We start from the raw sequence: 18,321 nt of genomic DNA, 5'->3' as shown, positions 1-18,321 counted from the left end.
TGCAGAGAGTCATTTCAGCGGCTTCTGGAAACGGGAGAGTTGGAAGAGGCAGAAGTTAGTCCTCTGCCGAAGCCATGGAAAGGTGTGGGCGGCCCTCTCTCATTCAGACCTCTGGGGCTGCTTGGCACAACCAGTAAGCTGCTGGAGAGGATCATTTTGCATTTTCACTGAGGGTCCAAGTGGGTTCTCCGATCGGCAGTTCGGCTTCCGCAAGAGGAGATCCACGGTGCACGCAATCCTTGCGGTAGTGGAGAAGGCGAGAGCAGCCTACGAGAAGAAGAGGACTGGAGATTGTTGCAGCGGAATTGGTACCATCGAAGTCAAGAACGGCTTCAACAGTGCCAGCTGCGATGCGATTGGCTTTGCTCTGCGCAGGCACATCGTACCCGAGTATTTGTGCAGGATCCTGGCTAGCAACCTCAGCCAGCGGCAACTAGTCTACGACACAGAGCGGAGCCAGGAGTCCATGGCCATAACTGCAGGTGTTCCACAGGGTTCCATTCTGGGGTCTACCCTCTGGAACATTATGTACGACGGGCTGCTGGAACTCGACCTCCCTAAACGCACAGAACTCATCGGCTTCGCCGATGACATCGCCTTTACTGTGCTTGGGGAGGACGCAGCCGAAGTGGAGATCCTTGCGGCCGAGGCCTGTAGTAGGATAGAGTCGTGGATGAGGCAGCATAGGCTCAGGATTGCTCACCACAAAACCGAGCTTCTACTGCTGAGCAGCCACAAGCAGAGGCAGTTTTCGTCCATCTGGATGGGTGATTCCCAGATCATCGCTCAGCGGCAGCTGAAGTACCTGGGAGTGATGCTGGACGAAGATTAACGTCGAGTATGCCTGTGACAGTGCAACGCGGACTGCAGCAGCTATCTCGCGCATCATGCCAAACACCGCAGGACCCAGCGTTACGGTATTCGGAACCAGTGTGGGCAGATGCCTTGAGCGCCACAACGTACCAGGAGAAGATCGGAAGGGTGCATAGGCTACTTACACCCACACGCGAATCGTGCACACCCGCGTGTTCTGTCCGGGGTGCCACCGGTCACTCGATATGGGGTGCCTGGATCGTCATCTCAAAGTGTGCTCCTCCATCGCCTGCATTTGCCGGCTCTGTGCATTCACAACCGCCAGGCCGTGCGAGCTACAACAGCACCTGCGTGAAGTCCACGAGCTCCCGGGAGAACGCTGCACGTCATGTTTTTGCCACTTCTGCATCCGTGGGCGCTAAGCCGCCTACCGATTTCTGGATCTTCCATCTTCCCTCACAGGTATGGTTAAATTTGTCTCAGTGCACTTCATTTCGGTTTACTGATTCTTTATCTTCTACCAACACTAGCTCTCTCTCCTGATGATGTCAAAGTTGCAGTGCATCCACAATTAGCTGTATATTCGTATCAGTCCGTGCAAAATTTAGCCGTGCACGCCATCGGGAGCAATAGGAAAAATTAACGTGGTAGTTATTCTTACTACGCAGCCTGTAATTTGGGAAGTTTTTGGCAAGCAGGCTCCGAACTAACGACTTCGGAAACGGCTCCGAACTGACGGCTCTGGAACCAGCTACGAACTGTTCAAGAACGCGGGCAAGCCATTCGCTTAGGCATGGGCAAAACTGAGGAGTGGTTTTACACATCAAGTAAATCCTCGAGCTGCCTTAGATGACATCTGCCTCCCCCAGCCACTTGATGCGAGGCACCGATGTGGTGCAAACGTCCGTAGAATCGGCCCACCAGATCGCCGACGCGGACGACATCACCTCCGTGGTGGATGACGGGTTGATCGTGGCACTCGTCATGAAGAAGTCGAACACGGGAAAGCCAGCCGCTGCTGCAGCGGTGCCTGCCAGCAAGGAAACGCTGGTAAGCCACAACGATGATCGGCAAGCCCGGACGCGACGGTACACGTCACCACGGTATGTTCGGAGTTGCGTGCGCGGTCTGTGATGCGAAGTATCAGCTACAGAACACAAGGAAGTGTATGAACTGCTCCTCCGGGCAACATCCAGCAAGGTACCAGGTGTGTGAGAAGAAGCATCATACGATGCTCCATGTTGAGTCCGAGCCGGCACCGGAGTGACTCATTTGCTCCGTGCCTTCAGCGCCTCGTCGCCACTAACTCGACTCAGCTACGTACAAAGCCTGGTCAGCATAAATGGAGTAGTGCGGCCGTTCTCAAGGGCAATTAAATATCTCGGCGTAATGATCCACGACCATTTTTCATGGTCCCCACATGTAAAGTAAGCGACGGCCAAAGCGCTGTGCGTGGCAAATGGCCTGATGCGTAACCACAGTGGCCCGAAGACCGTGGCACGACGTCTCCTCGCGTCGGTCGTGGATTCGACCCTTCGGTATGCTGCGCCCGTCTGGCATACAGTCACAGAGAGCATCAAGGTGGCAAGCTCTTTAAGATCCGTGAGCTAAGAGGCAGCGGTTGTCCTGTCCGGTACAATCCCCAACTGTCTGCTGGCCAAGAAAGACGCCCTATCGTCCGGAAGTTCTATCATCCCGGACCAATCGACGCCACCCTGGGTGCTAGAATATGCTTCGACACACTTAAGACAGGGCTTCGTCGCCTCCCAAATGGCCTGACCCTCGAGAATTAGAAATTCGGATGGCTCATCTTAGTAATGCTACGTGACACGACCTCAGCTGACTTGTTTTGTGTAGATAGCGAATGTGAAGAGCTTGCCGAGAGGAGCCTGATGTGACAAGAGTTGATGACAAAATAAATTAAATGAAAAAATAAACTTTCAAAACAAAAGTTTTTCCTCAAACGTACTAAAAAATAAAAAATAATATAAAATTTGGCATTTGATTATGATGAAGTTTTTGCTCCTGTGGCCAAACAAGAAACATTTCGAATATTACTTACAGTAGCAAGTCGAAGGCAAATGGTTGTGAAACACAACATCTACATGCGGCAGCCCGAAGGATACTCCATGGAAAATAGTAACAAAGTTTGTTTGTTGAAGAAAAGTCTTTACGGACTCAAGCAATCCGCGAGAGTATGGAGTCAGAATACAGTTTTACAGTAGAGACAGTTTTCCAAAAGCTGGGATTTAAGCCATCATATGCAGATCTATGTCTCTACGTACGGAAAAATAATATTGGCGCAACTTACATCCTAATATATGTTGATGATATGTTGCGAGTTTCGGACATTCCTTCATTATTTTGGCGCTATAGTGTTCAAGGATTGCATGCTGTTCCAAACTTACAATCACTTCAATTAGCGCACGGCTACCGGGTTTTGGATTTTTAAAAACCACTTATTTTATTTCCTAAGCCTAAATGCGGGTTGATACCCAACTCTACTGTTTGAGTGCTGACTATCAACTGCTCGTTGGTTCACGGTCTTGCTCGTTGCTCGAGATGAGAACTGCAACCATGCAAATTGCGGGTGGTCCACGTCGCGATGGGAACTGCAACGCAGCATAACGTGTTCGTCCGCGTCGCGATGATCAACGAATGATGACTTGGGTCAATGTATGTGGTGGCGATGTCTGGACTCTTCTCACTCTATTTTTGTGGTGTGACCATTCTGCTGACACGGGCTCACCAGCAATATTGGTGTTTAGCTAAACAAATTCTCGATCTTTTTGTTTCTCAATTTGGCGACCTTTTTGGAGTGGGAGTACTTGATGAACCTAGGCAGCATAGCTATGCTTTCGAAATCAAGCCATGTGTAAAATCAGGCACAAAAATAGTTCAACAGGTAGCTGGCAGGCTCACAGAACAACGTTGCCACGAAGCTCGCCATCGTTTCATTCAAACATAACCTAAGCTAATAAGAAACGGTCGCTTCCGTATGACGGACGATTTTATCTTAGGGCCACAACTTCGCAATCAGTGGTTCCTAACGAAAGAGGAAAAAATGGTTATATTTGTAGAAGCCAAGAAAAATTCCACAACTTTATTCAGCGTGGATGGGATGGAAGTTCAGGACAAGGAGGAACTTTACCACATTTAGTTAAATGATGATGTATTCGTAGGGGGTGTTAGAGAGCTTTCTTCTACAAAACTTTTTATTTACAAAATTAAATTAGATGGTCCTTCCAAAGCAGTTTCGATACACCATTGTCAGAGACAGTTCGGACCCGTAAGTCCGAAATCTCTCAAACAGCACCTGTAAGATAAAAAGGGAACGATTATGTAGTGTCTTAAAAATGTAAGTAATATGTAAGCGTAGTGTAAGTGATCGATGTAAGAGTCGTTGATCAGCATTCGAGCAAGCAACAAGTCCGCATAATAGATTAGAGATAAACAAACTGATAAGTAGGGTGAATAGGCGGGAGAAACTTCACTCTGTTACAAACACCGGACAATAAAGAGTAAATTTTTGGTTTCTTGCTTTGCCAAACAATTCCTTCACCCCGTTGAAAGTGTTTGCAACAAAAGTTTGAAAGTAAGTGTCCATTTGATTAAGTCGATCGAAAGAATGGTGGAAGGCGAAAGCGTCGGAGCAGAAACCGACGCGGGATTTTCACTTCGACCAGGAACCGGAGGCTTCAGTCCGGCTGCTACACCAAGTGGCCTGTCGCCGGACCAGCGAGGCAACCCGTCTTTACCGGGTGAGGCCGCAAAAGCTGCCCCTTCGGCTGCCGCAACGAGCGGCTCGTCGTCGAAGCTGCACGGCGGCCACCAGGCGTCCATCACAGTTCCGGTTGCCTGGAGAGCATCCACGTCGCCGGAAGATTTCCCGACGGAACTAGAACAGATTATATTGGAAGAGGCTGGTTCGGTGAGAAGCCTGGGGAAAGCCGAGGAGTGGTTGTACGCGACCGATCGCTGTAGGAATAAACGCGGGGGGAAAAACGAAGCCGAGAATTTCGCGAGCACCAAAAATCCGCTGCCTGCCAACAGTTCCGAGCGTTCGCCCGAGTTTTTACAATGGCGGCACGCAATGGAAGCTGGCTTGCCGAGACCCGCAATGGAGGCGCACAATCCGTATTTCACGATGGCCGACCGACGCGACGATGGACAGGATCACCATTGACGGAGAAATGCGCGGGGCGACAGCTACGCTGCCACAGCCGATAACTTGGACACTCTGCACAGAACTAGATACACACACAACTCGCAGGCACAAAACACATATGGCGTCACTTGGCTCAGCCAAAGAGAAATTTCGGCACGCCAGGTGACGCCGAAGGAGCTGCCCACATTTAGTGGAGCAATCGAAGAATGGCCGATCTTCCTTGGCAATTTAGAGCACTCCACTAAATTATGCGGGTACAGCGACGAAGAAAATTTGCTTCGCCTGCAGCGAGTATTAAAGGGTGAGCCCGAGAAACCGTGGGACATCTGCTATTGCTCCTGGCCGGTTTGAAAAAGGCGATGGCCACGCTGAAGGCACGCTATGCGCGCCCAGAGTTAATGGTTGAATCTATGATTGAAGGAGTGTGACGTATGCCAAATCCACGGGCGGACAAGTTGCAGTCATTGGTCGACTTCGGGTTTGCCGTGCGTCGTCTTCGTGCCACGGTGCGAGCATCTGGAATGGAGGAGTACTTGTATAATGTGGCCTTGCTGAGTATGTATAATGTGGCCCACTTGAGCGTATTTATGGTTCATACAGCGTACTTGCGCGAGCCGTTTGTATTAGTTTAAGGTATTATAGATGGATTAGAAAATAAGTTAATAATTTTAATGCGTTGTTTACGTTATGTAGCAAGTTCCTGTGATGTTTTTTTGTGCCCGTGGGTAGTTTGCGACTACAGTATGGTATCTTTAGTGATGGTGAATGGTTTATTGGCAATATTTGTAACGTGGTTGTGGTACGATTACCCAGCTTGTAGCGCTTGCTGGCCTTACCAGCAAGGTGCCACAAAATACATGCAAGTAGTGGGCCCGATATCAAGCGGAGGTGAAGGAGTACGCCGGCAGTCGAATCACGCTCGAGCACTTCGGAAGATGGATCGGCAAGCTAGCGGAGGACGGCAGCGCTGTGGTTCCGTATGTGCTGCAGACCGATGTAAGCCGGCCCCAGGATCGCCGAAACGCAAGTGACTATGCTCGCGCACCACAGTACCTTGCGTGCCGGCCACATCAACAGCACGCAGCATTCGCATCAACAGCTCCACCAGCCTTATTCTAATCCCCAGGTCCGCCGCACACCAGCCGGGTCAACACACACATCCCCTTGGCTTACAGCGCGTCCGCCACGTCGTGTATGCTGTGTGGAGACTCGTGTAGCACGCTGGTGATCTGCACACGAGAGCCTTCGTGAACGAGCGTCGGTTATGCAAATTGTGCATCGGCTATCACCGTTCGAAGTGCCACGTGTGGAGCAAACGGATGCACCACCAAACATCATAAGCTGCTCCACGATCCGGAAGCGCTGGTGCCATACGAAACACAAATGGAAACCAAAAAAATTGAACAATCATACGGGATCTTCCGAAAAGGTTCTTTTAAAATATGTACCTGTCGTCGTGCACGGAAAGCGTGGACGGGTAGCCACATATGCCCTCCTTGACGATGGTTCCACCTCTACGTTTATGGAGCACAAACTGCTGGAGGAGCTCAGGCTAACTGGGACGCCGGATCCTTTACGTATGCAATGGACGGACCACGTAACTGTTAGAGATAAGCAACGTTTGGCACACCTTAGTCTTAATTATCTTGCGTTTGACATTTCTCTGCATGGAGAGTTTAGGATTTGGCATCACTGGTGTGATCAGAACTGTATATAAACTGATGCGCGTGGTGAATTATTTGTAGTCGTAGCAAACGGACAACCATGGAATAAACGTGTGTAAACCTAAACTGTGTCTTTCGTGTCTAATTCTAACTTTAACAGTAACTAGGGAGGAGAAAAAGTCAGATGCCCCTTCGGCTGCCGCAACGAGTGGCTCGTCGCCGAAGCTGCACGGCGGCCACCCGGCATCCATCACAGTTCCGGCTGCCTGGAGAGCAGGCACGTCGCCGGAAGATCGTGGACATCAGACCGACGGACACAACACCACGGAACACATCACAACACCAGCACCGCTCAAAGCAGGACCGTCGCAAACCTGCGAATTTTCCCGACGGTGCGAGATGCTGAGGAGGAGTATAAAGTTGCAGCAGTATAAAGTTGACCGCTTGCAGTCTAGCAGGAATACCAGCCCGCACAACGTATTTTGCCTATGGGACAAAAATGTCCCACAGATGGCACAGTCAACAAAGCTAGAAGGGAAGTGCCGATCGGGCCGGTTGTCGTGGCTGGGCCAATCAGATCTTTACCTATCTTATTGTGCGGCGTGAACGCCCGGAATACTGGCCTCCTCGTGGCTCCACTGGACCCCCTGGTAAAAGGGGTGGGTGACGAACAGAGATCTGGGTGGGAGGGGTACCCGACCAGGGTGAGGCCCTGATAGGCCAGGGTATGGTAGTGTACCGCAGACGGAACGGGCCTTGTAAGGTATCTTTAATCCTGGTTTTAAATATCTAGTCCTCTGGTCCGGAAGTTAGTCAACGTCAACTATGTCAACGGACAGGACCGTGAAGACGTCGAGGTCCGGATTGTCAGTGGGGTCAGGACCCAGGGGACTCGGACCAAGACTGATGCGCGAGCCACGAGAGGACGTCCGGAGTTGGGCTGGTACAACTCCTGGGGTTGCTGGTTGGAGACGAGTAGAATGGCCTTGTCACCCATTTGAAAGTCTTCTGACCAGCAGAAGAACAGAAGGGAAGGGGATTGTTATGATCAGGATAATTAAGGAATAATGATGAGCGTTTATCACTGAAAGCCCTATAATGTTATACGTACGTATTAATGCAAGCAAGCGACAAAGCAAACCGTACAGCATCCAGCACCGAAGAAACAGAAGGTGCAACAGAAGCTCACTGCACATAGAGATCCATCGACCAGGAGGTGCTTGAAACTGCTCGATGATAACGACGCGCGTCGTTTCGTATCAGAGCGACACAGCAAACCGTACAGCATCCGGCACCGAAGAAACAGAAGGTGCAACAGAAGCTCACTGCACATAGAGATCCATCGACCAGGAGGTGCTTGAAACTGCTCGACGATAACGACGCGCGTCGTTTCGTATCCACGCATCGTGTCGACACGTAGGTGACGTCGTTTTGGAACGTCGCGACGGCCAGCCATTTTTTCGCTTTTTTTCAAAGTGTTGTTTACCTTTTGTATGGGGCAGCGTCGAGAAGTGTGTCGTTTCCGTCCTCCCAATTGAAATACCATCAAATGTTATTGAATATAACGTTTAAAGCTGCATGAAATCATTATACGTTACTGTGTTATGTTTGCAGGAAAGGAGATGGAGCAGCTGGTAGATTCTATTGAAAGTTTACGACAGGACGTGAAGGTATGTCGGCAACACAGTGACTTGAACACTGTACAAACGGTGAAGTTGTCCAGTTGCGTTGTTGGAATGCGATTTGGATTTAAAAAATCTCTCGAAGCATATAGCCGATGGAAGTAAATGAAACCACAAAAACTACAACTAGCCACCTTCCGTCTTCCTTTTGGCTATAAAATTGGAAGAGGAATTGGATGTCATGGAATGCTCGTTATGCCACAAAGACGACATGGAAGGCGTGATCGAGTGGCTTAACAGGATACAAAAGCAGCGAAAGAAGGAAAATCGACTCAATGAACTGTAGTTGGGCAGGGCACAAGTATAAAGGATCCTTAAGCTGTATGGTGCAGTTAAAGATCTTGACGATGGCGGTCACCTTCAACCGGCCCTGACCACATTTAGTGTCTGGTGTAATTATAATGCGTTATCCCTGTCTATCGATAAGTGTCGTGTTCTAGGGTCCAAGTCTCGTGTGACTACCATGTGGACAAGTGCGTGTTGGACCGCTCGGAAACAATCTGTGATCTTGGCGTGTTACTTGACAAGCGTCAAGGTTGGTCGCTTCCTCCTTGGATGCTTCTGAGGGGCTGCGCCAAACTGTAGTTGTCTACCCCAATGAGGATCCGCGGTACCGCATACTCGTACGATGCAATAGGTAAGCCTTCTAAGTGTGAGTAATGCGCTGAAAGCCGAGGCATTGAAACGGATTGACTCGGGAGGGGCAACTCACTTAGCATGGGCACATCCGCCAGCTCATGTATCGTTGAGTCGACACCGGAGATGCGTACCGATAATCGAACTGCTTTCTCCAACATAATCTGTTCTAGCTGCGTCTGCAGAAGTTTCCTCTGCATCTTCTGTTTCTTCGTTGCCGGCTGATTTACGGTTTGCTGTGTCGCTTGCTGCTGCTGTTGGACCGCGAGCTTCTGCTGCACCTTCTGTTTCTTCGGTGCCGGCTGCTGTACGGTTTGCTGTGTCGCTTGCTGCTGCTGATGGACCACGAGCTTCTGCTGCACCTTCTGTTTCTTTGTTGCCAACTAAACCCTACCCCCCTTTGATGGCAAACAATAAATAGAGCAGCGGTAGCGCGAGAAAACACCACGCCAAAGGTGTGAGTGCGAATCTCGAGTGTGCTACCCCCGGTATTAGGAACGGTTGCCCACCGATTTATAAAATACCGTATATCGGCCACAGTAACTCTCTTCGAAGAGAGCCCTTGTCCCACTAGGGGATGTCGTGCTACATTGAAAAAATACTAACTCTCGTTGTATTTTCTTCGTTCTTCTTCTTCTTCTTCTTCTTGGCGTAACGACCTCTTGGTCATGCCTGCCCGTTAAGGGCTTACGAGACTTGTTTCCCTGTTGTACGTGGATAGTCAGTCCTCTCGTACAGGGGAGGGTCCGGTCTCGATTGGGATTCGAACCCACGAGGTGGTGAGCCCCGGCGCTCATGGGCCGATTTTCTAAGCGGAGCTACCGCTCGGCTGCCGCGGACCCCCGTTTTTGTGCTTTTGTTATTACACTCATTACAAAATTAGCTCTTTTTATATCATAAACAGGCACAATTCCCGGGTAGAGTAACATACAACCTGAGCATCAGATGAGTTTTAGCGTAGGGTAGTGGGTAAACAATAGGTTTTTGGAGATTGTCAAAATGGGTAGGGAAGATAATTTTTACATAAACTTTTCAGACATACCTATACAGTTTTGGGTAGAGCTCATCAGTCTCGTGTTCTAAGGGAGTTTTGTAATTGGTCCCTTGACTACCTATTGCCAGAACTTATCTTATTTTTTTTTAATTTTGGCTATCGACAGGTAGTGTTTCTGCTGGTAGTGTCAACATTTCTGTTTTCGCTATTGGCATCATACATTTTTTTTATGTGACACGACATCCCCTAGTGGAACAAAGCCTCTCTCCAAAGAAAACATTTTTGGCATGTTGTTTTATTCAAAAGTTTTATTTTTACGTAGTACATGAACCGAGAAAACAGGATTTATTTTTTATATGAAAATTGTCATTAAGTTAGTTGAGTCGGAGTGTCGAGAACGCGAACGCGCAGTCATAATTTGCGAGTATAATATATGGGTACTGCTAACAAACTCGTTCATTGTCGATTTCGTCTCGATTCAAACTTGCGACATCCAGGAAGGTGTATGTTTTCACATGCTTTAAGAAAAACTTCAAGAAAATTAAAAAAAAGCAGCGATTCGTTGCAGCTGTTGGAATGGATGGAGAACAAAACCAGCGCAAAAAAGAATCTCGACTATCGATAGTGCAAACAACTCTGATGCCTAGTTTACACGAGACGCAAAAGACTGACAATACATGCGAAAATGTCAAAATATACTCTCGCGCAGGCCTGTGAATGTATAGAACGTACTGCTCACTTGGAGTCCTGTGTGAAGCCCTCAACAATTTAATCACAAGCCTCGATTTTTCAGTCAGCCACGACAGCAGATCGGCAGGATGGGGAGAAATTTCTGGCGTTGTTGAGAATGGAGAAGTTTTGTGTCAAAGAGAAAAGGATATCACCACCTCACTCTTTCACATTGAAATCCAGTCTCTGCTCGAAGCAAGTGCCTGTAGGGTACCCGGCAAGTACCCAGCTTCGGTTTATAAGGCGTAGCGATGCTAGGTTTAGGATAGAGTGTGGTGGTGATCTCAGCAGGTGTACGTGTGTGGAGTACAAAAAGCAGTGTTTTTGTGTTTTGTGTTTGTTGATTTTCTGACACCCAGTTACAAGGGCAGAGGTAAATATTCATCGAACAAGCGGGCAAAAGCGCTAGCAGTTCATCGTGGAAAAGGGTAACAGAACACGATCGTCTCTTATTGATTCTTTCTCACGACGTACCATTCTTACTACGACGTACGTGGTAAGTGTCTCTCGAAAGCTTTTTTGACGTATTTTAACCGGGCGAAAGTAATTGATACCTTTACCAGCCGAGTTTTGTTCGGTTCGGCAAGAAAATGCATCCGTCGGAAAGGAGTGAATCTAGTGACCCAGGACTGCTGGTCCGTTCTGTCTGGACAAGCGCATCTTATGGTTTTTTTGTTTTCGTCCACTTTTCATAATCTTCCAACAGGGCACAAGGAGTAGACAGCATGGAGCACATCAAACGCACGCGAGCGGGCAGCAAAACTTTCACCTTCCTGCTCGGAATCATCGTGACACTGCTCGCCTGCGTCAAGCTCGCGACGGGCTGCAACGAGATGGTGTGCGCCAGCATTGTTTCCAAGTGCATGCTGACGCAGAGCTGTAAGTGCAACATGAAGAGTTGCACCTGCTGCAAGGAGTGCGCGGAATGCCTTAGCTATCTGTACACCGAGTGCTGCAGCTGCCTGGAGATGTGCCCGAAGCCGAACGAGACCTCCAACGAGTTGTCAAAGCAGTCGCACATCGAAGACCTGGAGGGTTTCCCGAACCTGTACGACGTGATCACGTCTGAGCAAGACGCACAGGGTCGCTGGAAGGTGAACTCGTTTCCGATCGACATCGATGCGGCTCTGTACGGGCCCAAGGCAGACGGTGGTACAAAATATATTGTCCGTAAGTGTTGTGACTGCTGCTTGAGAGAGCATACGTGTCCATGCCTCTTCTAATCCTATCATCTATTTCCCCTTAGACTCAACCGATATGGATCTGAAGCAAAATTACGACGATCCCAACAAGGTCACGGTGAACTGCACCGTTGCATACCAAGCACAGTGCATGTCCTGGAACAAGTGCAAGGAAAGCTGTCGAACGATGGGGGCCAGCAGCTATCGGTAAGAACCCCCACCTCTTAACACCTTATCCTCATTACCAAGCGTCTTATACTAACGGTCGATTCTCTCCGATTTCAGCTGGTTCCACGATGGTTGTTGCGAATGTATAGGCCAGTACTGCCTTAACTATGGCATCAATGAGTCGCGGTGTCGCGATTGCCCCGAAAACAAGGAGAACGATCTGGACGATATTTCCGACGAGGACGAGCTAGACTACGGAGACAGCATGGGCCCGCTCGACAATGCGGCGATGGAGTCGTCCAACATATGAATCGTAGTTGGATCTGCTTCTTCGGCCGGCACAACACGTTGGTTGCACTGAGGGTTGTGGAAATATGTATGATAATACAGTCGACTCTCGCTAATTCAAACGTTTGATAATTCGAAACCCGATAATTCGAAGTATATCAGTAGTCCCTGGGAAAACTCTCACTATTTCGAATAAAAACAATTCGTTTTGGTACACTCGATAATGCGAAGTAAAATTCGAACAATTTGAATCTGTTGAACGGGAACGAAGATTTTCGTCCGAATTAGACTGCATGGTGTAGACGGGCGGACGGACATATTTGGGGCACACATGCTTTGTAGGAAGGTGCACAAAGAAAAGTATAAAAAAACAGTTAGCGAAAACGGTGGGTAAGGGCATCGCGTAAATCAATACACGCATACTTATATCCAGTTCATAACTCAGCAACCGCGGACCTCCGTGACAGCAACGACTTTTGGAGAAAAAGCGTCGGTCAATAAAGTGATAACCAAATGGAAATCAGTATAAATTTACTTTGCGATGCTAACATGTCGACGGTAAAAACCAACTACAGAAGATATGCGACATACGCGGTACTCGACTGTAGTACTCCAGTACTGAAGGTACTGGTGGCGGTAGTAGGTGTGTAGATGTAAATATTGATAATACTAACACCGTATATCCTGACATCGTTGTTGAGAATACTGGTGGAGGGGTAGATTGTATAAATAATGAAATATAAAATGACGATCTAAGTACGTGTGGGTGCTTTTATCGCTGATTCACGAGCCCGGGCTTTTATTAAGTCGGTTATGGGATTTTCAGCGAAACATGGATGCACGAAGTCCACTATTGTTGGAGTGCATGTACAGCCGGAGGGTAAGGTAATTTTCGACTCTCGACCTGCACCACCACGTACAGATGTCAGCTTTCGTTCAAGGGATAACAAGGAGCATCACAAAACAAAACGTTCTCCTTTAGAGGATATTACAAATTTGAATATGATCAGTAATTTTCCTGTAGCTGACCGATTGCACATTATTGATTTGGGAGTCAGTCGTTAAATTCGTTTAGGCTTTTTGAACAACAAAATGCAAAGCTTAGATCGGTGGTCCAGTGACCAAAAGAACAATATTTCGCACTTTATGGGTAAAATCAAACTTCCTTCTCAGTCAGATTATAAGCCAAAAGAGAATGCACGTCATCGCTCTCTGCGCTTCCTCGCTCACGCCTCGCTTGCGCACTGCTGTTTGTTCTCCCATCCCATTTTTTGAATGTCACGGGAGCGGCTTCCCGTGGGTGGCGACAACCTCTACTTCTGTTATGGGCTGTGCAGGTGTGCGTTACACTACGCGTGCCTTGGTGTCTCCAGAGCCGTTACGCAGGAGCTTAAACGCCCGGAGTCTCCGCTCCTGTGAATGTGCCAGGATTGCAGGACGGGGTCAAATGGAGGCTGGGCGAGTATGCGTGATCTTATCACCAATACCCTGGCTGACATCAAGCGGGAGCTAGGAGAGTCGCTCGAGCGCCATCTCGCTCTCCTGCCCCAGCCCTTCGGAGTCGACCACATCACGTCTTTCTACCTGCCACCTCCGCAACCGGACCTAGCTCGACCGTCGGCACCCACACGCCAACTGGAGCTGTGAGCCTCTCACAGCCAAGCCGGACTCACGCTGGAGATATGGTTGCTACCAACACCGTCAAGCGCCATCTGATTGCCCGCTCACCCCCGGATTCCGACCCCACGCCCCGCATCGTCCAGGGCACTGCAACTATTGATTAATCTTCGGTGAATTCTGTTTACGGTACCTCCAAGATTCTGGCTATACCTCACCAGAATCACCCCGTTGGTTTCCGACGAAGTGGTTGATAGTTTGGTTAAGCGACAGCTGGGCACCGAAGATGTCATCATTAGGAAACTGGTGAATAATGACAGAGACCTTAGCACTGACTCTCTCGTCGTCCACGTGGCCGCATGGTTTCGTGAATTCTCGGACAGGGCGTCCTCGGAACCAGCAATTTTTCGAGTTCGATTAGCTTATACTGATTTCCTATGCTCCACCACAATCCGTCACAACACTCACCCTCACTTCGGACACTACACTGGACCCGGAACCGTCCCGGTCTTCGACCGAGCTTTGCACGCAGCCTCATCCACCAACCGACGCACAACTGAGCAACAACGTTCTCACCGCACTCTTTCATCGTCATCATCATCATCATCTCAAGCTGCACAGAACTCCGTACACTCACCGGCCCCCGCACTCACCTCTCCTGCAGCATCACCGATTCATTGTTACTATCAAAATGTATGGGGCCTGTGGACGAAGACGGATGAATTTCGGCTGGCCCTTTCCGAATCCGTGGCTGATGTTATTACGTAGGTCAAGTTTCGGGATTTGGCGACCCTGGTGTTTTTCCTGCGACCCTGGATTGTTAGTTAACAGATTGCATCGTAATGTTTGACGTTTTTGAGGTTATGCGTACTCAGAGCGTTTTGACACACGAGCGCTATTTGTATTTTAAAAAAAATGTTAAAAGTTTCTTCCACTTCTTGACGTAACGACCTCTTGGTCATGCCTGCCCGTTAAGGGCTTACGAGACTTGTTTCCATGTTGTACGTGGATAGTCAATACTGGCGGTCACAGGGTCAGCCCTGCGATAAGCACTGATCACCGCAAGGAGACTGAGGAGGAACTTCTCGGGGCCCGACGAGACATCACCGCAGCCAATGCTGAGCTAACAGAGGCCAGACGCCTCCAACGCAACGTGATGCAGCAGCGACGGCGGATGCGGTAAAAGAATAAATACCCAGGCGGGAACTTTTAATCAGGAATTTGAAACAATTCCAGAGAAGGACCGCGACCGGCATCGTGCCACTGCAAATGCAAAGCAAACACTGCGCAAAGGAGTGCGTTTGGTGGGGCAAATACATGGGCTTGGGAGGGAATAGGTTAGATTTCGTTTTAGCTGTGATACTAGGTTAAGAGAAGACTTCCCAAACCACTTCCCCGAGCAATTCCCAGAGAACACTAAGTCGCAGAGGAATACCGGTACACCTAGGCTCGATCGGTTTAGAAACAATAGAGTGTAACATAGCACTAGACAACACGTACGTTCTTAGTCGGAAAGAATCCGAACATTGCTACAAAACCTTTTGCACAGTTCTTAAATAAAACCTTTTCCACTGTTGTTAACAAAAAAACTTTTTCACAAATTCTTCAAAAACCTTCTGCGCGAGTTTTTGCAACGAGTGTAAGTCTGTGTGATGTTTAAAGTGGCTGCATTATGATTGCGCCAACGTGACGGCCGTAGTGAAGAACCGGGAGTGGAGTTGCAAAAGATGCACAAGGCCAGCTTACGGGAGCGAAATGGGTTTTGGGAAGATGGAGAGACGCGGAAGGAACCTGGGTGGAGAAGCCCAGTCAGACGCGGGCCATCGAGAGTCCAAATATGCCAAGCGCCTGGGCAGCGAAACCTCCGAATCACGTTGCAAGGCATTTCCCGAAACGAAGACGAGTTTGATGTCTTCGAAGGCCGAAACATGCTTAAGCCTGTTAAAGGAACAAGGGCATGCCGCGCGTGCGAAGAAAACGGCGATGGCGACCACCCCGAAGGAGGTGGCGGCCAAGAAGGATTTGGCGATGGCGTACGGATCGGGATCGATCCAACGCGTCCGTTGGAGGAAGATCGCGGTTAAGTGTTGAGAAAACCTCCGTGTCGTTCACGCGCATCGAAGGCAGCCAGGATTGAGCAGCTGGAAGGGGAGCATGCGCTCTAACTGGAGTTCCTGCAAGCAACGGCAACGGCAGAACTAGCGAACTTAAAGCTAAGCCTGGAGAAAAAGATTTCTCGTTTCGTGGATGACTTTGCTAGCAGCTTAAGCACATCATCCAAGATGCTAGAGAAGAGGAAGAAATTTCGTCAGTTCGGTGAGTAACACCAGTGAATTAAAATGGCCCCGTCGAACCGAATCGAAGGAGCCATCGACCCCGAAGAGACAGCCATTGCTAGCTGACGAGGCAGCAGCAAGGAAAGTTTGGCCAGCAAAGCATCCCACGTTTTCTGGGTCGCCTAAAGAATGGTCGATCTTTTATAGCTGCTATACGGAGTCAACGCATGTGGGTGGGTTTGTGGGTTTTCGTCGCTAGAAAACATCATCCGCGTTGACAGGAGCAGCGAGAGAAGCCGTCGTATCGAAACTCATGCTTCCGAATGCCGCTCCGTTGATCATGGATGTGCTGAAAAGGCTATACGGTCGCCCCGCGCTTCGGATAAAAGAGCTTATCGAAAAGGTCCGCGCCATCGAAGCACCAAAGCCGGAACGTCTGGACATACTCATTACGTTCGGCTTAGCGGTTCAACAACTGTGCGACCACCTTACCGCGTGTGAGATGCCGGACCACATAGCAAACCCAATGTTGCTAGATGAGGTGGTCGAGAAACTCCCTGCAACTAGGCGGCTAGAGTGGGCGCGATTTGAACGCCATTTTGAATGGACGATCATCAGACAGTTTGGTGCGTTCATGGACGAGCTTATGGAGGATTGATGCGAGGTTACGGTGTACGCTTCCGCCAAAGTCGAGGCAGGTCGAACTCTCGTGAAACCACTCCACAGATCGCATACGTTCACCCATTCCTCGTCGACCGTCGAAATTAGCGATCCAGCGGATCAACCAGTGGTGAAGTAGTTGGAGAGCATCAGCACAGGTAGCTTTGTCGCAAAGTGCTTCGTTTGCAATAACCCCAGTCACATAGTGAAGGAGTGAAAAGAATTCAAACGGATGCCGCTCTCCGCGCGAATGGAAGTAGTAAAGCAGAGGAACCTGTGCCAAAACTGCCTGAGCCTTCCTTCGGATAAGACATGCAGGTCGAAACAAACCTGCGAGGTCACAGCCTGCGGCCAGAGACATCACTCCCTGCTACACCCGGACAGTTACAACGTGAAAGCCCAATGCAGCGCGGACGAGGGCTCTAACCTGACGATGATAGACACAGTGCGCACTTCACGCACTATACGCACGGTGCGCACTTAGCCACAACAACCCTGCATAACATCATGTTGGTCCATCTCCTCTACTTTTTTACTTATTATCAAAAAACTGTAATAGCTCAGTGCTTAAACGTCTGCAGCGGCGAGCCTGACGACGCAGAGAGTGATAGCAAGCAAGAGAGAGAGAGAGCTTTAAAGCCAGTAAAATGATTCCGAAGTATAGCATACATAAAATTATGCAGCGAATATGTGAAAAGCACTTTTTAATTTCCAATAACTCTGCACAACATCATGTTGGTCCATCAAGCTTCCAAACAAGACGTGGACCTGCACAATATTAGCATAAACTACGACGATGAATAATTCTTTTTAATTGAAGCAACCGAGGCAGAGAAAAGTTGTGACAAACTGAACCCGTTTCTGGCGCAGAATTCATTTGAAAGTGCACTAGGGGGCAAAGTCCGAAAAGCAGGCTCTTAATGTGACAAAAAAAAATACCAGAGTACAGCATGACAGTTTCGTTATAAGTTTCAAATTGTCGGTGTTGGCAAGTGAACACACGCGGCTAAGTAAACAACAGCGAAGTGACAGAATACGAAGGAGCTAGCTAGCGAGGGCAACCTAGCTCCCGAGTTTATAGCAAGTAGGAACTAGAACCCCGTGGTAAGGAACGAAGAAAGATAACGATTACGATATGGGGTCAAAGTACGAGCGGTCATGGGGTCAGCCCTGCGACGAGCACTGACCACCGCAAGAAGATCAGTAGCAAATTAACGATCGCGAAAAGCAAACGTGCAAAAGCACTTGCGCCCACTTAGGAAATCAATTACGAATATCACTTACAACCGTTTCTAAATAAAAGGTGGAATCGCATACGAATTTGTTTAATTTTTAACCATGGCTTAAATTAAGCGATGGTCTATTTTAGCCGCTCGAATTTGGTATCGCGTACTGTTTCAATTGACCATGGTTAAATGTTAAACCAATGGATGCAATTTTGATAC

At 48.9% G+C, this 18,321-nt stretch overlaps 1 protein-coding gene across 1 annotated transcript; it reads left to right on the top strand.

Moving 5' to 3' along the window:
* The first annotated feature begins 11,411 nt into the window (after nucleotides 1-11,411).
* Nucleotides 11,412-12,345, top strand: LOC131281498 (protein twisted gastrulation-like). The gene is made up of 3 exons (XM_058310832.1): nucleotides 11,412-11,856; nucleotides 11,933-12,074; nucleotides 12,153-12,345. The coding sequence occupies exons 1-3, from the start codon at nucleotides 11,412-11,414 to the stop codon at nucleotides 12,343-12,345; spliced, it is 780 nt and encodes a 259-aa protein (XP_058166815.1).
* The last annotated feature ends 5,976 nt before the right edge of the window (nucleotides 12,346-18,321 follow it).

Source organism: Anopheles ziemanni, chromosome 2 (genome assembly GCF_943734765.1).
Source record: "Anopheles ziemanni chromosome 2, idAnoZiCoDA_A2_x.2, whole genome shotgun sequence".
In the NCBI taxonomy this organism is placed as follows: Eukaryota; Metazoa; Arthropoda; class Insecta; order Diptera; family Culicidae; genus Anopheles; species Anopheles ziemanni.
This window is presented reverse-complemented; position numbering and strand designations above follow the sequence as displayed.